General features: G+C 36.5%; 1 protein-coding gene across 2 annotated transcripts in view; it reads right to left on the minus strand.

Moving 5' to 3' along the window:
* The window catches only part of aass (aminoadipate-semialdehyde synthase), a 44,214-nt gene extending 31,288 nt beyond the window's left edge, over positions 1–12,926 (minus strand). The window contains exons 1-7 of one of the 2 annotated variants that reach the window (XM_062042960.1): positions 12,723–12,926; positions 8,174–8,404; positions 7,933–8,109; positions 1,347–1,431; positions 1,186–1,253; positions 968–1,114; positions 827–905 (exon numbers count right to left, since the gene is read on the minus strand). In XM_062042960.1, coding sequence (XP_061898944.1) covers positions 827–905; positions 968–1,114; positions 1,186–1,253; positions 1,347–1,431; positions 7,933–8,109; positions 8,174–8,392 — 775 coding nt within the window. In that variant the 5' untranslated portion in view covers positions 8,393–8,404; positions 12,723–12,926. Of the gene's footprint in view, positions 1–826; positions 906–967; positions 1,115–1,185; positions 1,254–1,346; positions 1,432–7,932; positions 8,110–8,173; positions 8,405–12,663 lie in introns of both variants that reach the window. The other variant, XM_062042959.1, reaches the window with a different exon arrangement.
* Between the last annotated feature and the right edge of the window lie 5,138 nt (positions 12,927–18,064).

The following is an 18,064-nucleotide window of genomic DNA, read 5'->3' on the forward strand; positions in this document are numbered from 1 at the left end:
TAACAGCCAATCAGGTAACAATAACAACTATCAAGTTTGGTTGATTCTTTGCATGAAGTGAGAAGAGAAAGTCAAAATGAAGAAATTGTGGATATAAGAGGAAAGATCACCTGGAAAGTTTTTGGGATTTTTTTCCAAAAGGGACCATAGTGAGACCAAAGTGGTCTGTAAATGATACAAGGCGCTCGTCCCCACCAAGACCGCTAATACCACACCACCTTAGTTAGCCGCTCTCACCCTTTAGAACGCTTCCTGGCACTAAACCTGCAGAAAATAGATCTCCTCAGGTTCCTCTATGTTTACATGTTTTCATTTAGTCACCCTCTGCTTAAAAGGCCTAACCTCGATTCTGACCTCCTGCTAAACTACCGGCTGGTGTCGCACCTCCCCTTTATCTCTAAAATCCTCAAATTGTTGCACAGCAGCTAAATGAATACTTAACGTCTAACAATCTTGGTGAACCCTTTCAGTTTGGTTTCATTTTCACACTTTGCACTTTTTTCTTACACTTTATTAAGCATTTCTTACATAGTCCTTATTTTTGCACCTTCATAGTGTTCAAAGTGATTTTACTATTTCGTTTACATCGAGTGTTTTACACGCTTGTGTTGACATTTCCTTTCTGCCTTGATAGCTGAGGGCATTATAATCAGAGGAAGGTTTAAATATTTCGGTTTCATACATTTTTCTCCAAAAATATCAATAATTATCGATATCGAGCAATATGAAACACGTCTATCGTGACAGTTTTCAGCCGTATCGCCCAGCCCTATGTCAGAAATGCTAGGTTAGCTTCCTGGTACCTCAGTGATCACATGACACGTACCCCCAGTTTGACACACGTCCTTCAGCTCATGAGGCTCCACGTATTCCACGGGAAGCTCGTTGATGATGTCCTGCGCTCCCTGCATAGAGTCAACAAGGCGACATCACTACAGCAAGCGTCGGCTTTGATGCGTCAGCGTACCTTGGAGACGTTGCCGGTGCCCGTGAAGCAGAAGGTGACGGGGCCGATGGACTTGGGCATGAGGCCCAGGGAGATCTCGTAGCCGCAGTCCCGGACGGCCTGGATGGCCTGGCTGACGTTGCGGTAGTTGTGCGCCATGCCGACGTGCTGGCGGCGAGGCAGAAATCATACTCATGCGGGTACTAAAACTTGCGCTGTGTGTTTGGGGTGAGAGTTACCATGAAGGGGGTGTGGTGGCCCAGCGCCAGGAAGCGGAGACCCAAACCGTGCAAAATGTTGATCATGCCTAAAGGAACAACAACCAGGTTGTTAAAGGATTCGATTTAATGTCAGCAGGGGTATTGACCAATGAGCGGAAAGCGGAATGTAGATCGCATACCTGCGACACCGGCCCACTGACCGAACGCTACGATGCGAAAGCCGTTAGCGTCGACCATCTTCTCGTAGTCTATCAGGCGAACTTCCTGGAAAGGTTTTACAAATCCAAAATAATCATCATCCACTTCATAAAGCTTCAAAACAAAATGAGAGAAAAACTGTCATAAAATGTTGAAATGGTCTGTACTTATGCGAAAAGGATTTCAGTTCTAGTAGCAATCTGGCCGGGCAAGGTATTTTCAAAATAAATGTAATCATCTGAAAGTTTTTAATAGCTGTCAATTTATCGCCATCCTGGGGACAACGTGAGTTACTTAGTTTTAAGTGTGTTTTCTTAAAAATATGTGCACAGCATCTTTTTATATGACCCAATCCAAACAACCTCCTCTAGTCATGGCGCAGACAAAAAAAAATTCAACAAACATGGTCACACATAACACAACCTGCTCACTGAGCTTTGTGGATTTGAAATTCCTTTTAAATCCATTGCAGGGCATGATGGGAAAAATGCAAAACACTCTCCACAGTTATCCATGTTGATATTTCTGATTGATTACAAAGCTTTAAGGAGGTTGTCGCGGAAGTAAACAAGGAGCTAAACTTTCACATACTTTTAATATTCAATTATCATAATAATTACATATCCATTATATTAATAAAATATGTACATATGTATGTATATACAATTAGGCTGTGTATATATACAGTACATATTAACACATATACACATACATACATATACGCACATATATATATACATACATACATATTAGGGCTGCAACTAACGATTAATTTGATAATCGATCAATCTGTCGATTATTACTTCGATTAATAATCGGATAAAAGAGACAAACTACATTTCTATCCTTTCCAGTATTTTATTGGAAAAAAACAGCATACTGGCACCATACTTATTTTGATTATTGTTTCTCAGCTGTTGCAGTTTATAAAGATTTATTGAAAAAAAAAAAAAAAATATATATATATATATATATATATATATATATATATATATATATATATATATATATATAAAAATATATATATATACCGTATTTATTTTTTTAAAGCCTCTGTGCATGCACATAGCATAGATCCAACAAATCGATGACTAAATTAATCGGCAACTATTTTTACAATCAATTTTAATCGATTTAATCGATTAGTTGTTGCAGCCCTAATACATATATACACATATATACATAAAATGTAAATTTCTCCACTCCGGAGTCATTTAAAAACATGTGCATCCACATAAAAACATTCACCAGCTGTCACGTTCATTGTGTCCAATCACAAGCCGACTTAACCGCACATCATAACACCTCTTTTTTATCAATACAGCGATACACTACATGTAGATTATATTTGATATTTACCTTTAATCATACACACGTACAGTGAACCCTCCAGGTTGCCAACAGTAAATGTTAGGATCTCCTGCTTTAATACTCTAGCACACAGCTAAGCTAACATATTCCAAAATAAATGTATTATTATTAGGGATGTCCGATAATGGCTTTTTGCCGATATCCGATATTCCGATATTGTCCAACTCTTTAATTACCGATACCAACCGATACCGATATCAACCGATATATGCAGTCGTGGAATTAACACATTATTATGCCTAATTTGGACAACCAGGTATGGTGAAGATAAGGTTCTTTAAAAACATTTAGTAAAATAAGATAAATAAATTAAAAACATTTTCTTGAATAAAAAAGAAAGTACAACGATATAAAAACAGTTACATAGAAACTAGTAATGAATGAAAATTACTAAAATTATCTGTTAAAGGTTAGTACTATTAGTGGACCAGCAGCACGCACAATCATGTGTGCTTACGGACTGTATCCCTTGCAGACTGTATTGATATATATTGATATATAATGTAGGAACCAGAATATTAATAACAGAAAGAAACAACCCTTTTGTGTGAATGAGTGTAAATGGGGGAGGGAGGTTTTTTGGGTTGGTGCACTAATTGTAAGTGTATCTTGTGTTTTTTTATGTTGATTTAATTTAAAAAAAAAAAAAAAAAAAAAAAAACGATACCGATAATAAAAAAAACGATACCGATAATTTCCGATATTACATTTTAACGCATATATCGGCCGGTAATATCGGCAGGCCGATATTATCGGACATCTCTAATTATTATTATTATTATCATTACATTCAGTGTGAATGGAAGTGTAAAAACGCAGCATTTGACTGCTTTTGTGACACCACACAAGACCACCAGTGATGGCAAAAAGTGTGATGGTAACCATAGAACAGGAAATGGAAACGACTGCAACCAAAAAATAATTAAAGAACTTTGGCTGCTCAGTCATGTATTAGTATGACCAATCTAATGCTTAATATTACAAAAACATTAATACTGCATTACCAATCTAATGCTAAATATTACATTAAAAAAAATATGACCAATCGAATGCTTAATATTACAAAAACATTAATACAATGCTAAATATTACATGCAAAATAATATGGCCAATTTAATGCTAAATATTACAAAAACATTAATACCGATGTTAAATATACCGGTCCTACACCAGTACCTATAAAAGGCCACTAGGTGGCGGTATCATCATAGGCTGTTATCACACAGTTAAAGCACAATTTTATGACAGCCAGTTTAATTCCCTTCCCGTGATTTCCGTCGGCAATATTATTGTTTTAACACGAGAACTACCTGACTGACTGACTTCCAACAGCTATTTGCTTCTGCGCTGGTGGCGCTCAGGTGGCCCGCGTTAAGAGTTGCCGTTGCCATGGCGATTCAACGTCTCCTCTGATGCCTCTTGGTCGACACACGCACATACATTGAATTTTGTCAAGGTCTGTTTCACAAAAACTTCCCTGGTGTAATTAGGACAGTTGGCTGGCTTTTTGTGTGCAGGTGGGAAGACGTGACTTTGTGCATGCAAGTCACGTGTGTTCTATATTTTATCCTCCTCCTTTGATAGCAATGCAGTTTATTAGAACTGTAGCTATCGATTATTTTAATAATCGACTCATCGATCAATTAGTGTGTTGGATTAATCCAGTAATTGGACAAAACACACTATATATCGTGACGTCAGGTGCAGAAATAAACACACAGGTCTGGCTATAAGAATAACACAATGCTGAGGTCATCGTCTTTTTCCTAATGCCAATCTTCGATAAAACCTCACACGGATGCTGCTTTTTCTTTTTGTTTGCCACATTTTGTTGAGCAATGTTCAGTTGATTGTCTTTTTTCACAAATAAAATGGGTCTTTTTTATTTCAAATGTATTCATGTATATGTTAAGTTTATTAATAAAGCCATATAAATACTACACATAGGTTATATTTCATGCGTTTTGACATCAATTACAGCAGGGGTCACCAACGCGGTGCCCGCGGGCACCAGGCAGCCCGTAAGGACCAGATGAGTAGCCCGCTGGCCTGTTCTCAAAATAGCTCAAATAGCAGCACTTACCAGTGAGCTGCCTCTACTTTTTAAATTGTATTTATTTACTAGCAAGCTGGTCTCGCTTTGCTCGACATTTTTAATTCTAAGAGAGACAAAACTCAAATAGAATTTGAAAATCCAAGAAAATATTTTAAAGACTTGGTCTTCACTTGTTTAAATAAATTCATTAATTTTTTTTACTTTGCTTCTTATAACTTTCAGAAAGACAATTTTAGAGACAAAATACAACCTTAAAAATGATTTTATATACCTTTTTACCTTTTAAATTCTTTCCTCTTCTTTCCTGACAATTTAAATCAATGTTCAAGTAAATTTATTTTTTTTATTGTAAAGATTAATAAATAAATTTGAATTTAATTCTTCATTTTAGCTTCTGTTTTTTCGAGGAAGAATATTTGTGAAATATTTCTTCAAACTTATTATGATTAAAATTCAAAAAACAACTTTCTTCTTTGCTTGCTCAGCTTCCTTCTCCATAATGCAATGAACATGATTGAAACAGATTCATGAACACAGATGTCCAGAATACTGTGGAATTATGAAATGAAAACAGAGCTTTTTCGTATTGGCTTCAATGTGGAAGGCATACCCGTGTTCGCCGGGCTACGTCACGCGCATACGTCATCCTCAGAGGCGTTTCGAACCGGAAGTTTAGCGGCAAATTTAAAATGACACTTTATAAGTTAACCCGGCCGTATTGGCATGTGTTATAATGTTAAGATTTCATCATTGATATATAAACTATCAGACTGCGTGGTCGGTAGTAGTGGGTTTCAGTAGGCCTTTAAATCTTATTTCAAAGTCTTTTGAATTTGTTTTAAAATTTTTGTTCTGGAAAATCTAGAAGAAATAATGATTTGTCTTTGTTAGAAATATAGCTTGGTCCAATTTGTTATACATTCTAACAAAGTGCAGATTGGATTTTAACCTATTTAAAACATGTCATCAAAATTCCAAAATTAATCTTGATCAGGAAAAATTACTAATGATGTTCCATAAATTATTTTTTTTATTTTTTCAAAAAGATTAGAATTAGCTAGTTTTTCTCCTCTTTTTTTCGGTTGAATTTTCAAGAGTCGAAATTGAAGATAAACTATGTTTCAAAATTTAATTGTCATTTTTTTCGTGTTTTCGCCTCTTTTAAACCGTTCAATTAAGTGTAAATATCATTAATTATTAATAATAACATAGAGTTAAAGGTAAATTGAGCAAATTGGCTATTTCTGGCAATTTATTTAAGTGTGTATCAAACTGGTAGCCCTTCGCATTAATCAGTACCCAAGAAGTAGCTCTTGGTTTCAAAAAGGTTGGTGACCCCTGAATTACAGTATACACATAATTTGGTAATAAGTTAATTTAAGTAACAAAAAATCTCTTTTAGTGAGCCGAGCCACTAAGAGCCGCATTTCCCATCACTAACCCACAACGCTTATTTTAGGGGAAATAGTTCAACTAAATATTCTGACCGTCTCTTCAGAACGCGCCGTTTTATTTACGTGCCTCCACTTGGACAGCGTATTCTCCCCGTCATCCTTCAGTTTTAAGCGCTTGAATATGAACTACTACTAAAGGGCGACAGCGGAGGATGCATGTGCATGTACGAGCCAGTCTGCCCCACAACAAGAGGATAGAGGAAAAGAAGGATATTATTGAATGCAGTGTGGACGACGATAGCGGACTCGCGCAAAACAATTTGGGTAAATTTCTACCGTATATGGATGATCCGCTTATGTCACACTTGGGAAAAACCTCAGATGAGCAAATTCCAAACGGCTCGTTGGAGAAGTATGAAGGAAGGCAAGATAGTTTTATAAATATCTCTGCCATGCCTCCATGCTTTGATTTCACATTATAGGGAATTATGGAGATCCCAAATACACAAAAACGTTTAAGAAAAATTGGTTTTGCCTAATAGTTCAACTTGAAATATTAACTTGTTTACCTTCTTTTAACTTTTATTTAACTTGTGTTACCTTCTATTCATCTCCTTTTGACCGTATTTTACTTTTTATAAACCTTCTTCTACCTTTTATTTAGCTTGTTTTCATTTATATTTTCCTCTTATTTACCTTATTTTACCTTTTAACTGTTTTACCTCCTATTTACCTATTATTGACCTTATTTGACCTTTTAACTTGGTTTACCTTCTATTTAACTTGTTTACCTTTAATTGAGCTTGTTTTACCTTCTATATACCTTCCATTTACATTTTATTTACCTTCTATATAACTGGTTTTATCTTCTTTTACCTTTAATTTACATTATTGTACCCTTTATTTAGCTTGCTTACCTTTTATTTAGCTTCTTTACCTTTTATTTAGCTTGTTTTTTTTACTTGTTTAACTTATTTTTTCTGGTATTTATCTTCTTTTACCATTTGTTTAGCTTGTTTACCCTTTATTTAGCTTAATTTACCTTTTATTTAGCTTAATTTACCTTTTATAGACCTTCCATTTACCTTCTTTATTTTACCTTTGATTTACCTTTTTTCACCCTTGATTTAGCTAGCTTACCCTTTATTTAGCTTAGTTTACCTTTTAAATACCTTTCATTTACGTTTTATTTACCTTCTTTTTATCTTGTTTTATCTTCTTTTACATTTTATTTACCTTCTTTTACCATTTATGTAGCTTGTTTACCCTTTATTTAACGTGCTTTACCTTCTATATTTTATTTGTCTATAAATTGCATATTAATTATTTTCTGTGTGTTATTTCTAATTCAGGATGTTTTTATTTTGTCTTTAGAATGTGTTGGGGGCCAAAAAAAAACGAGCTGTGGACCGCAAATGGTCCTCGGGCAACACCGTGGACACCCCTGGACTCGAACAATAGCATTAATAATAATAATAAAAATAATAACAATATTAATAATAATAATAATAATAATGATAATAATAAATAATAATAATAATATTGTTAATAACAATAATGATAAATAATATTAATAATAATATTGATGATGATAATAATAATAATAATACTCATAATAAGAATACAAATAATAATAAGAAGAATAATGTTAATAATAACAATAATAATACTAACAATAATAATAATAACAATAATTATAATAATATTAATAATGAGTACTACTTTCTGCCTGGCAGGAGTGCTCACCTTCTTTAGGAGATCATCCAGCAGCCCCATGTTGGCCTCCTGAGCCTTGATGGTGTGGGAGAAGAAGGCGTAGGTCTTCTTGGGGATCACCTTCTCCTCGGGCGGCCTCTTGACGCCGAGGATCAGCGAGGCCGCCGAGATGTCCTCCTGGATGACGGCGCCGGCTTTAGCGTAGAACTGAAAGCGGAATAACCCCAAGTCAGCTGGAAGCTAAGAAGAAGAAGAAGTCACACACATTCACCTTCTCGTGGATCGCCCTACGGTTGGACGGCTGGACCACAACTTTGATGCCGTCTTGTGTCAGCTCCCGGACGTGACGCGGGGCCAGCGGCGCCCTGCGCTCCCACGGGTTGATGTCCTCCCGCCGGATGGCTATGACGGCCCTGTGGTGCTCATAGCGCCGCTGGGCCAGCAGGCAGCTCGACCTCTTCCGGCCGTTACGGCTGAGGAGTCGGAACATGGCTCGGACCTTCTGCCAGGAAAGGCCAAAAAATACAAAAACATGAAGGAAACATCTTCCTGCGTGTTCTCCCTGAGCATCTGTGGCTTTTCTCCGGACTCCTCCCACATTCCAAAAACGGACATGCCACCTTAAATCATTCATTAGTGACACTACACCGTATACCAGGGGTGTCCACACTTTGCAACTTGTGAGTAATTTTGGCTAATGACCATGAATTACACTTTGAAGTGTAAGCATTTTTATATGTGACCCAATCCAAACAACCTTACCCACTCATGGCGCAAAAAAACTAACACAGAAAGTCAACATACATGGTCACACAACCTACTTACGGAACTTTGTGGATGTTATAGAAAAAACATCAAATCGCGACACATAATTCAAAACTACACCCATTTAAATCCCCTGCTATCTCCACACTTATCCATGTTTGGCACATTTTAGCTGGTTGATATTTTTGATTACAAAACTTTAAGGAGATTGTCACGGACGTAAACAAGGCAGGAGTCGAACTTTCATACACTTTTAATATTTAATTATATTATTTACAAATTATACATCCAAGCGGTAGAAAATGGATGCATGAATGGATATCCATTAAAATAATATAATATATACATGTATACACATACATATATATATACACACACACCAGTGTTTCCCTAAAACTGCCAAGATACCCGAGGCGGCGGGGGCGTGGCTATGGGCGTGGCTATTGGGCGTTGTCACCATGACATCATCGAGTAATTTGCATAATTTACTACAATGATATGATTTTCTCTAAAAAGGCTCAAAAAATGTATACTTACTAATTAATAACAGTTTTGTTTTAAACATCCATCCATCCATTTTACAATATAATTACAACACTTTATGTACATATTTATATACAGATTTGAACAATAAGTTATTCACTGAAATATATTTATTAATTGTGGTTCTTACAAAAAATATATCTTATAAAATATAAAAGCTAAAATGTCTCTTAAAGCTCTGCCCCTTTAATTAGGGCATACTAAGTAATTTAACTTTAGCATACTACTACAACCATATTATTTACCAGCAACATAAAGTGAAACAGAGGCAGAGGTGTCCTGCCACAGTCAGTAACAAATAAACAGAAAACAGTAGTGGTCAAATACAAATAAGGCAACAAGAGAAGTATCCTACACTTCTTTTTTGTAAAGTAAATCTGAACAGCCGATATAGGCATCTACATCAACTATATGATTTGCCTGAGAAGCTGGACAGGACAAAAAAAATAATAACAATAAAAATTAAAAAAAATTAAAAAAAATTTTTTTAAATCTATTTGTGGCGGACGTAATTCTTTCGTGGCGGGCCGCCACAAATAAATGAATGTGTGGGAAACACTGCACACACACAAACATATACACACATACATACTGTCTTGAAGGCTTTTTTTTGCAACACCGAGTGGCCACAATAATTTACTAAGCTCATCATGCATCGAGTTGAGTGATGCCGACACGTTTGTTACTGGATACTTTTTAACAGTCTGCTGCCTCGGAGACTTTGTATGTGTATTTAAAATTATTTGATATTTGTTTATATCGACAAATGTCATGTTTTGGACCGCAATGTTGATCAATTGAGGACCCCTTATACTGTCTGTACATAGTTTCCCCTTAGACTACTGAATATGTGATCATCATGATGTCATTGTATACTTTGTATAATCTGCTATGATGCATATGTCTTCTTTAAAAAGGCTAAACAATGTTATACATACATTTGAAAACAAATCAGTTTCATTATTATTAAGTAATAATTTATTTTGAAGTATACATATATATATATATATATATGTATGTAAAAATGGATTACAAAGGACAGATTTTAAATAATTATAATAAAAAATAAATAAAGCATTTTTTAACTTGGGACTTCCGGCGGGCTGGATTTTGGACGCTGGCGGGCCGGATACGTAGTTTGGGGACCACTGATATAGACGATCCACATAGATCAGGGGTGCCCATTACGTCGATCGCGAGCTACCGGTCGATCGTGGAGGGTGTGTCGGTCGATCCCCAGCCAGGCATTAAAAAAATAGACCTCAAAATTAGCGATCATCAATCTTCACTATGACGTCACTTTTGTCACTTGATTGACATTCACGGCACCCGAAAGGCTTGTGAGATGACGCTGGCTGCTGCGAGCTCATTAAGAAAAAAATCACCGACAGGAAGGCGAGAAACACTTTTTATTTCAATAGACTCTCACGCCGTACCTGCCGTCAAAACTCTGAAGACCGACTGCACAGTTCCTGTCTTCACAATAAAAGCGCTGCTCCATCCTGCCTGCGCTAACAACATAATGGGTCCCACATCAACCTTAAGAAAGTCAATGACTTCACTATAAAAGTGGGTGACATTGTTGTCACCAGGAAAGATGAGGTCACCTACCTAGGTTCCATTCTAGAGGCTAACCTTTCCTGTGATAAAATGGCAACCAAGGTAATCAAAAAGGTTAACCAACGAACGAGATTTCTCTACAGAATCTCCTCTCTGGTCAACAAAAGCACCTTGAGGATTCTGGCGGGAACTCTCGTTCAACCCTTTTTCGATTACGCATGCACCTCCTGGTATCCTAGCACATCCAAAACCCTCAAATCTAAACTCCAAACATCCCAGAACAAGCTAGTCAGGTTACTTCTAGACCTCCACCCCAGATCCCACCTCACTCCTACCCACTTCTCCAAAGTGGGCTGGCTCAAGGTGGAGGACAGAGTTAAACAACTTGCACTGAGCCTAGTCTATAAAATCCACTACACCTCCCTGATACCGAAGTACATGTCAAACTACTTCCTTAACGTAAATGACCGCCATAACCACAACACCAGGGGGAGCTCCACTAACCACGTTAAACCCAGATTCCGAACTAACAAAGGTCTTAACTCATTCTCTTTCTATGCCACATCAATGTGGAATGTGCTCCCAACAGGTATAAAAGAAAGGGCATCTCTATCCTCCTTCAAAACCGCAATAAAAGTTCACCTCCAGGCAGCTACAACCCTAAACTAACACCCTCCCCGGATTGCTAATAATCAAATGTAAACAATCAAATACAGATACTTTTTCTTATGCCTTCTGATCTCTCTCTCTATGTCCACTACTTGCTGTCCATATCCTACCCTCCCCCCCTCCACACCCCTGATTGTAAATATTGTAAATAATTCAATGTGATTATCTTGTGTGATGACTGTATTATGATGATAGTATATCTGATAGTATATATCTGTATCATGAATCAATTTAAGTCGACCCCGACTTAAACAAGTTGAAAAACTTATTCAGGTGTTACCATTTAGTGGTCAATTGTACGGAATATGTACTTCCCTGTGCAACCTACTAATAAAAGTCTCAATCAATCAATCAATCAATAAGAGTCTCAGAAAGCCGGCGTGCACAAGCTCGCAAGCTACGGAGTTTGCCGTCAATGTATTTTTTGTAAAGTGTATAAAAACGAGTATGGAAGCTGGACAAATAAGATGCCAAAAAACAACCATTTTCATGTGGTATTGGACAGAAAGAAGGACTTTTTTTTTCCATCATCTGAAAATGCGGACGTTATCAGCACTACCGTCTGATTCCAATCAATGCAAGTCATCAGAATCAGGTATATTTTTGTCTTCATGAAAGAAAATAATCTATATGTGTTAAACATGCTTGTATTATCATAAAACACATTTAACTTGTTGACAAAAAATGTCTCCATAAATAAATAAATATAAAATATATATTAGAATGAGGTAGATCCCCTCGACTTGGTCAATTGAAAAGTAGCTCGCCTGCAGAAAAAGTGTGGCCACACTTTGTAGATGGATTTCAATTCATTTCAATGGGAGATGCTGCTTTGAGATACAAGTGTTTATAGTTAAGAGTTCCCTTCATGAAAACAATTAAGCTCGTAAGTTGAGGTGCTACTATAGTGTAATGTGACTGATGGTGAGGGTGGGAACTACAGCTAGGGGTCAGAGGTCAACAGCTAGCTCGGACACGCCACAAACCCATGACGTCATACTACCTCTTACTATCCCGGCCTTTTAAGTACGCCACTTAAATAGTCCAACAAAGTCGTTATTTACGCTCTCGCTGCTGTGATTTACTGTAGGCCGGAAGCTGTCTTTAAACCTGTTGAACGCGCCTGGTTGAAGTCCAGGAAAATTCTCGCGTGTTTTAGTGAGTTGCACTAAGTTGAAAGTAAAATGAGTGGAAAAGTGAGCGGAGTACGGCGCTGCTGGTTACCTCGCGCTGTCGGCGTGGACAGGGCAATTTCCGGGGTCTTCTCTGATTTTTCAACAAACCTCGCTTCAGGAGGACCAGTTGACTAACTAGTCAGCCGGGCCGGAACCAGCTCCCAGACCCAGTTGGAGTCCTCACTTCGGACCGCACCGAGGAATGGTGGCGGCCGTCCAAGAAGTTTTTTGTGTGGAGTGTCCCTCAGAGGTGACACAAGGTAGCCTTAACACACACGCATGGAAATCAAAGTTGTCCACTTCCGGTTACGATTTCAGAATAAAGCCGCTACGTCCAATTCAATCGATTACATCTACCTAAACTAAATTAATATGTGACTCACAAAATCACCCCCAATATTATGTAATAGTTATAAAAAAGTAAAACATGTGTGTTAGTATTTAGGTTTAGTCGTTTTCCTATTTGAGGAAATGTGTGTTTTATTTTATAAGGACAAGAGACACAGTCACTGTTCCGGTTCTGTCCGCCGGACAACTGGAGGAAAATCGAACATTAAGAATAAAAATGTACATATCTGACTTGTGTCCACGGCCCAATGTGTCTGTTGTGGGGAAAGGCCAACAAAACAAGTGACGGACTTTTTAATGTGCGAAGTTTGTCGTGTTTCGCCTTCAACAACTTTGACTGGGGATTGTGTACTTCAGGGAAACCATGTTCCAAGTGATAACAAGCGAAAGTGTACACTCACATGACTCGTCGGCTTTTTGTTTAACTCTCTTTTGAATGCATCCAGCTGTTAAATACACATTATAATCTGCTTAAAAACTGCAATTGAGGATAACTTTTTGGTAAACTGGTCAATTCGACAGTACCACCACGTGGTTTTGGAATCTCCGAGGTGACATGAATGTATCCGCATTCAGGCGACGTAAAAGCACGGCGTCGCACTTTGATGACTCACCTTGAACGAACCACAGTAATATTTATTATTGTATACTTTGATATACACACTTACTTATATTGTTTGGCGCACATATATAACTTTGCAACCATTTTGTAAATATTTTAAATGCAGAAATAATTGTACTTTATAAACGAGAATGGATATCCTTAATAACTTGAAGTAAATAACCTGTTGTTATTATGCTAACTGTTAGCATGCTAAAGATGTTTTAACAATTTTCGCATGCGTTCGCCTCAGAGTCATATAACTTGGTAGGTACTTGACACATGCTAACAATAGCGTGATAAGGTTGTGGGGTTTTTTTTGCCAATTTTGCCGTCGTACATCTTAAGATTCCCATATCTTGGTAACTTTTTAACTGTTAGCATGCTAACTGTTAGCATGCTAAAGATGTTTTCACAATTTTTGCATGCGTTCGCCTCAGAGTCATATAACTTGGTAGGTACTTGACACATGCTAACAATAGCGTGCTAAGTTTTTATTTTGCCAATTTTGCCGTTGTACATTTTAAGAGTTCCATAACTTGGTAGATGACGCTTGTTACCTGTTAGCAGGCTAATGTTAACATGCTAACTGTTAGCATGCTAAAGATGTTTTAACAATTTTTGCATGTGTATGCCTCAGTCATATAACTTGGTAGGCATTTGACACATGCTAACATTAGCGTGCTAGCTTTTATTTTTTTCCCGCCAACATCTTAAGAGTTCCATAACTTGGTAGATGACGCTTGTTAACAGTTATCATGCTAAAGATGTTTTAAAATTTTTCGCATGTGTTCGCCTCAGAGTCATATAACTTGGTAGGCATTTGACACATGCTAACATTAGCGTGCTCCTTTTTTTTAGTCAATTTTGCCGTCAACATCTTAAGAGTTCCGTAACTTGGTAGATAATGCCTGTTAACTGTTAGCATGCTAATCTTAACATGCTAACTGTTAGCATGCTAAAGATGTTTTCACAATTTTCGCATGCGTTCGCCTCAGAGTCATATAACTTGGTAGGTACTTGACACATGCTAACAATAGCGTGCTAAGTTTTTATTTTGCCAATTTTGCCGTTGTACCTTTTAAGAGTTCCATAACTTGGTAGATGACGCTTGTTATCTGTTAGCAGGCTAATGTTAACATGCTAACTGTTAGCATGCTAAAGATGTTTTAACAATTTTTGCATGTGTATGCCTCAGTCATATAACTTGGTAGGCATTTGACACATGCTAACATTAGCGTGCTAGCTTTTTTTTTTTTTTCGCCAATTTTTCCGTCAACATCTTAAGAGTTACATAACTTAATAGATGACGCTTGTTAACTGTTAACATGCTAAAGATGTTTTAACAATTTTCGCATGTGTTCGCCTCAGAGTCATATAACTTGGTAGGCATTTGACACATGCTAACATTAGCGTGCTCCTTTTTTTTAGTCAATTTTGCCGTCAACATCTTAAGAGTTCCGTAACTTGGTAGATAATGCCTGTTAACTGTTAGCATGCTAATCTTAACATGCTAACTGTTAGCATGCTAAAGATGTTTTCACAATTTTCGCATGCGTTCGCCTCAGAGTCATATAACTTGGTAGGTACTTGACACATGCTAACAATAGCGTGCTAAGTTTTTATTTTGCCAATTTTGCGTCGTACATTTTAAGAGTTCCATAACTTGGTAGATGACGCTTGATAACTGTTAGCAAAGCATGCTAAATATGTTTTAACAATTTTCGCATGCGTTCGCTTCAGAGTCACCTAACTTGGTAGGCACTTGACCCATGCTAACATTAGCGTGCTACTTTTTCTTTCAGCCAATTTTGCCGTCAACATCTTAAAAGTTCCATAACTTGGTAGACGACGCTTGATAACTGTTAGCATGCTAATGGTGTTTTAACAATTTTCGCATGCGTTCGCCTCAGAGTCATATAACTTGGTAGGCATTTGATACATGCTAACATTAGCGTGCTACTTTTTTTTTTTTAAGCCAATTTTGCCATCAACATCTTAAGAGTCCCATAACTTGGTAGATGATGCTTGTTAACTGTTAGCATGCTAAAGATGTTTTAACAATTTTCGCATGTGTCCGCCTCAGAGTCAAATAACTTGGTAGGTACTTGACACTTGCTAACTGTTAGCATGTTAAGGATCTTTTTAAAATGTTCTACATGCGTACACCTCACAGTCATATAACTGTGTAGGTACTTGACACATGCTAACATTAGCATGCTAAAACATTTTTTTGTGCCAATTTTGCTGCCTTACACCTTAGGGTCCTATAACATGGTAGGTGACATTGTTAGTTATTAGCATGCTAATGTTAACATGCCAACTGTTAGCATGCTAAGGCTCTTTTAACCCATTTTGCATATAATTGTAACGTGACGCTTGCTAACTGTTAGCATGCTAATGTTAACATGCTAACTGTTAGCAACAAAATAAAAACAACAATAACATTGATGCATAATAATTCATGTATACAAACATGTGCTGCTTTTCAGGTGCTTATTTAATATCCACGTCAATCACTTAGAAAGGTTTTTAGCTCCAAAAGCAATAAATCCTGAGACAAAACGAATAAAACATCAACAATAACAGCAATGACATTTATTTCGTTCAAAAATAATCAATCGCATTAATCAGGGTCAGCCATTTTTCAGGGGTCAGAGGTCACAGAGGGAGGAGGAGAGCTTTTTTTTTTGTCTAGGGGCCAGGGGTCAAGGGTCAGGGGTCAAGTGTGGGGCTAACAAGCTGACAGACTTTAGGAAGAAGTCTGTCGAATTTACGCTAAAAAAAACTGGCAGCTCATTTACTGTAAAATAACAGTGGCACCAGTTTTCCTTTTTACAGTAACGCACTGTAAAATCAACAACTGTAGGCTTTACCGTAAAAAGATGGTAGTTTACTGTAAAAACCTAAAACATCTGGCAGTTCAAAAAATTAATAGGAGTAGTATCGATTCTACATTTACAGTACAGTAATTCACTGTAAAAACAACAACTGCAGATTTTACCATAAAAAAAAAACAAAAAAACTGGCAGCTCGGTCGGTAGAGTTTTACCATAAAAATAACAGTGGTACTGATTTTACATTTACGGTAACGCACTGTAAAATTGACCACTGTAGATTTTACGGGAAAAAAAACTGGTAGTTCAGTCACCAGAATTTTACTGTAAAAACGTTTAAAAAATGGCAGTTTATGTGAATTTTAAAATGTATTGTTTTTCCATTTACAGTAATTCACTGTAAAAAAACAAAACAACAACTGCAGATTTTACAGGAAAAAACTAGTGGTTCAGTCACCAGAATTTTACTGTAAAAAACAGAGCCGTATCCTTTTTCAATCTACAGTAATGCACTGTAAAATTCACAATCGTAGATTTTACGGTAAAAAAAACTGGTAGTCGGCAGAATTTTTATGTAACAATGTAAAAAAAAAAAGGCAGTTTATAAGAATTTTTAAAAGTATTGTTTTTCCATTTACAGTAATTCACTGTAAAAACAAAACAAAAAAAACAACAACTGTAGATTTTACGGTAAAGAAATGGTAGTTCTGTTGCCAGAATTTTACTGTAAAAAAAAACGTAGCAGTATCATTTTTCAATCTACAGTAATACACTGAAAAATCGACAATTGTAGGTTTTACAGTAAAAAACTGGTAGTTTATCGCCAGAATGTTATTGTAAATATGACGTAGCTGTATAATTTTTCAATCTACAGTAATGCACTGTAAAATTCACGATCGCCGATTTTACGGAAAAAAACTGGTAGTCGCCAGAATTTTTATGTAGCGACGAAAAACAACTGTCATTTAAAAACAATTAATACAATCAGTATCACTTTTCCATTTACAGTAACGCACTGTAAAATCAACGACTGTAGATTTTACGGTAGAAAACTGGCAGTTCAGTTACCAAAATGTCACTGTAAAAATAAAAGTGGTACCGTTTTTTAATGTACAGTAGTGCACCGTAAGATTAACAGCTGTAGATTTTACGGTAGAGAACTGGTAGTTCAGTCACCAGAATTTTACTGTAAAAATAACAGCAGTATAATTTTTCGATCTACAGTAATGCACTGTAAGATTAACAACTGTAGGTTTTACAGTAAAAAACTGGTAGTTCCGTCGCCAGGATTTTTGTGTGAAAATGAAAGTAGCATCGTTTTTCAATTTACAGTAATGCACTGTAAAATTCACATTTGTAGATTTTACAGAAAAAAAACTGGTAGTGGCCAGAATTTTACTGTAAAAATAACAACCATATAATTTTTTTTTAATTTACAGTAATGCACTGTAAAATCGACAACTGTAGGTTTTACAGTAAAAAACTGTAAAAGTTGCCGGAATTTTACTGTAAAAATAACTGGTATATTTTTTTCAATTTACAGTAGTGCACTGTAAGATTAACAACTGTAGGTTTTACAGTAAAAAACTGGTAGTTCCGTCGCCAGAATTTTACTATGAAAATAAGAGTAGCATCCTTATTAAATTTACAGTAATGCACTGTAA

This window comes from Entelurus aequoreus, linkage group LG03 (assembly GCF_033978785.1).
Source record: "Entelurus aequoreus isolate RoL-2023_Sb linkage group LG03, RoL_Eaeq_v1.1, whole genome shotgun sequence".
Classification (NCBI taxonomy): domain Eukaryota; kingdom Metazoa; phylum Chordata; class Actinopteri; order Syngnathiformes; family Syngnathidae; genus Entelurus; species Entelurus aequoreus.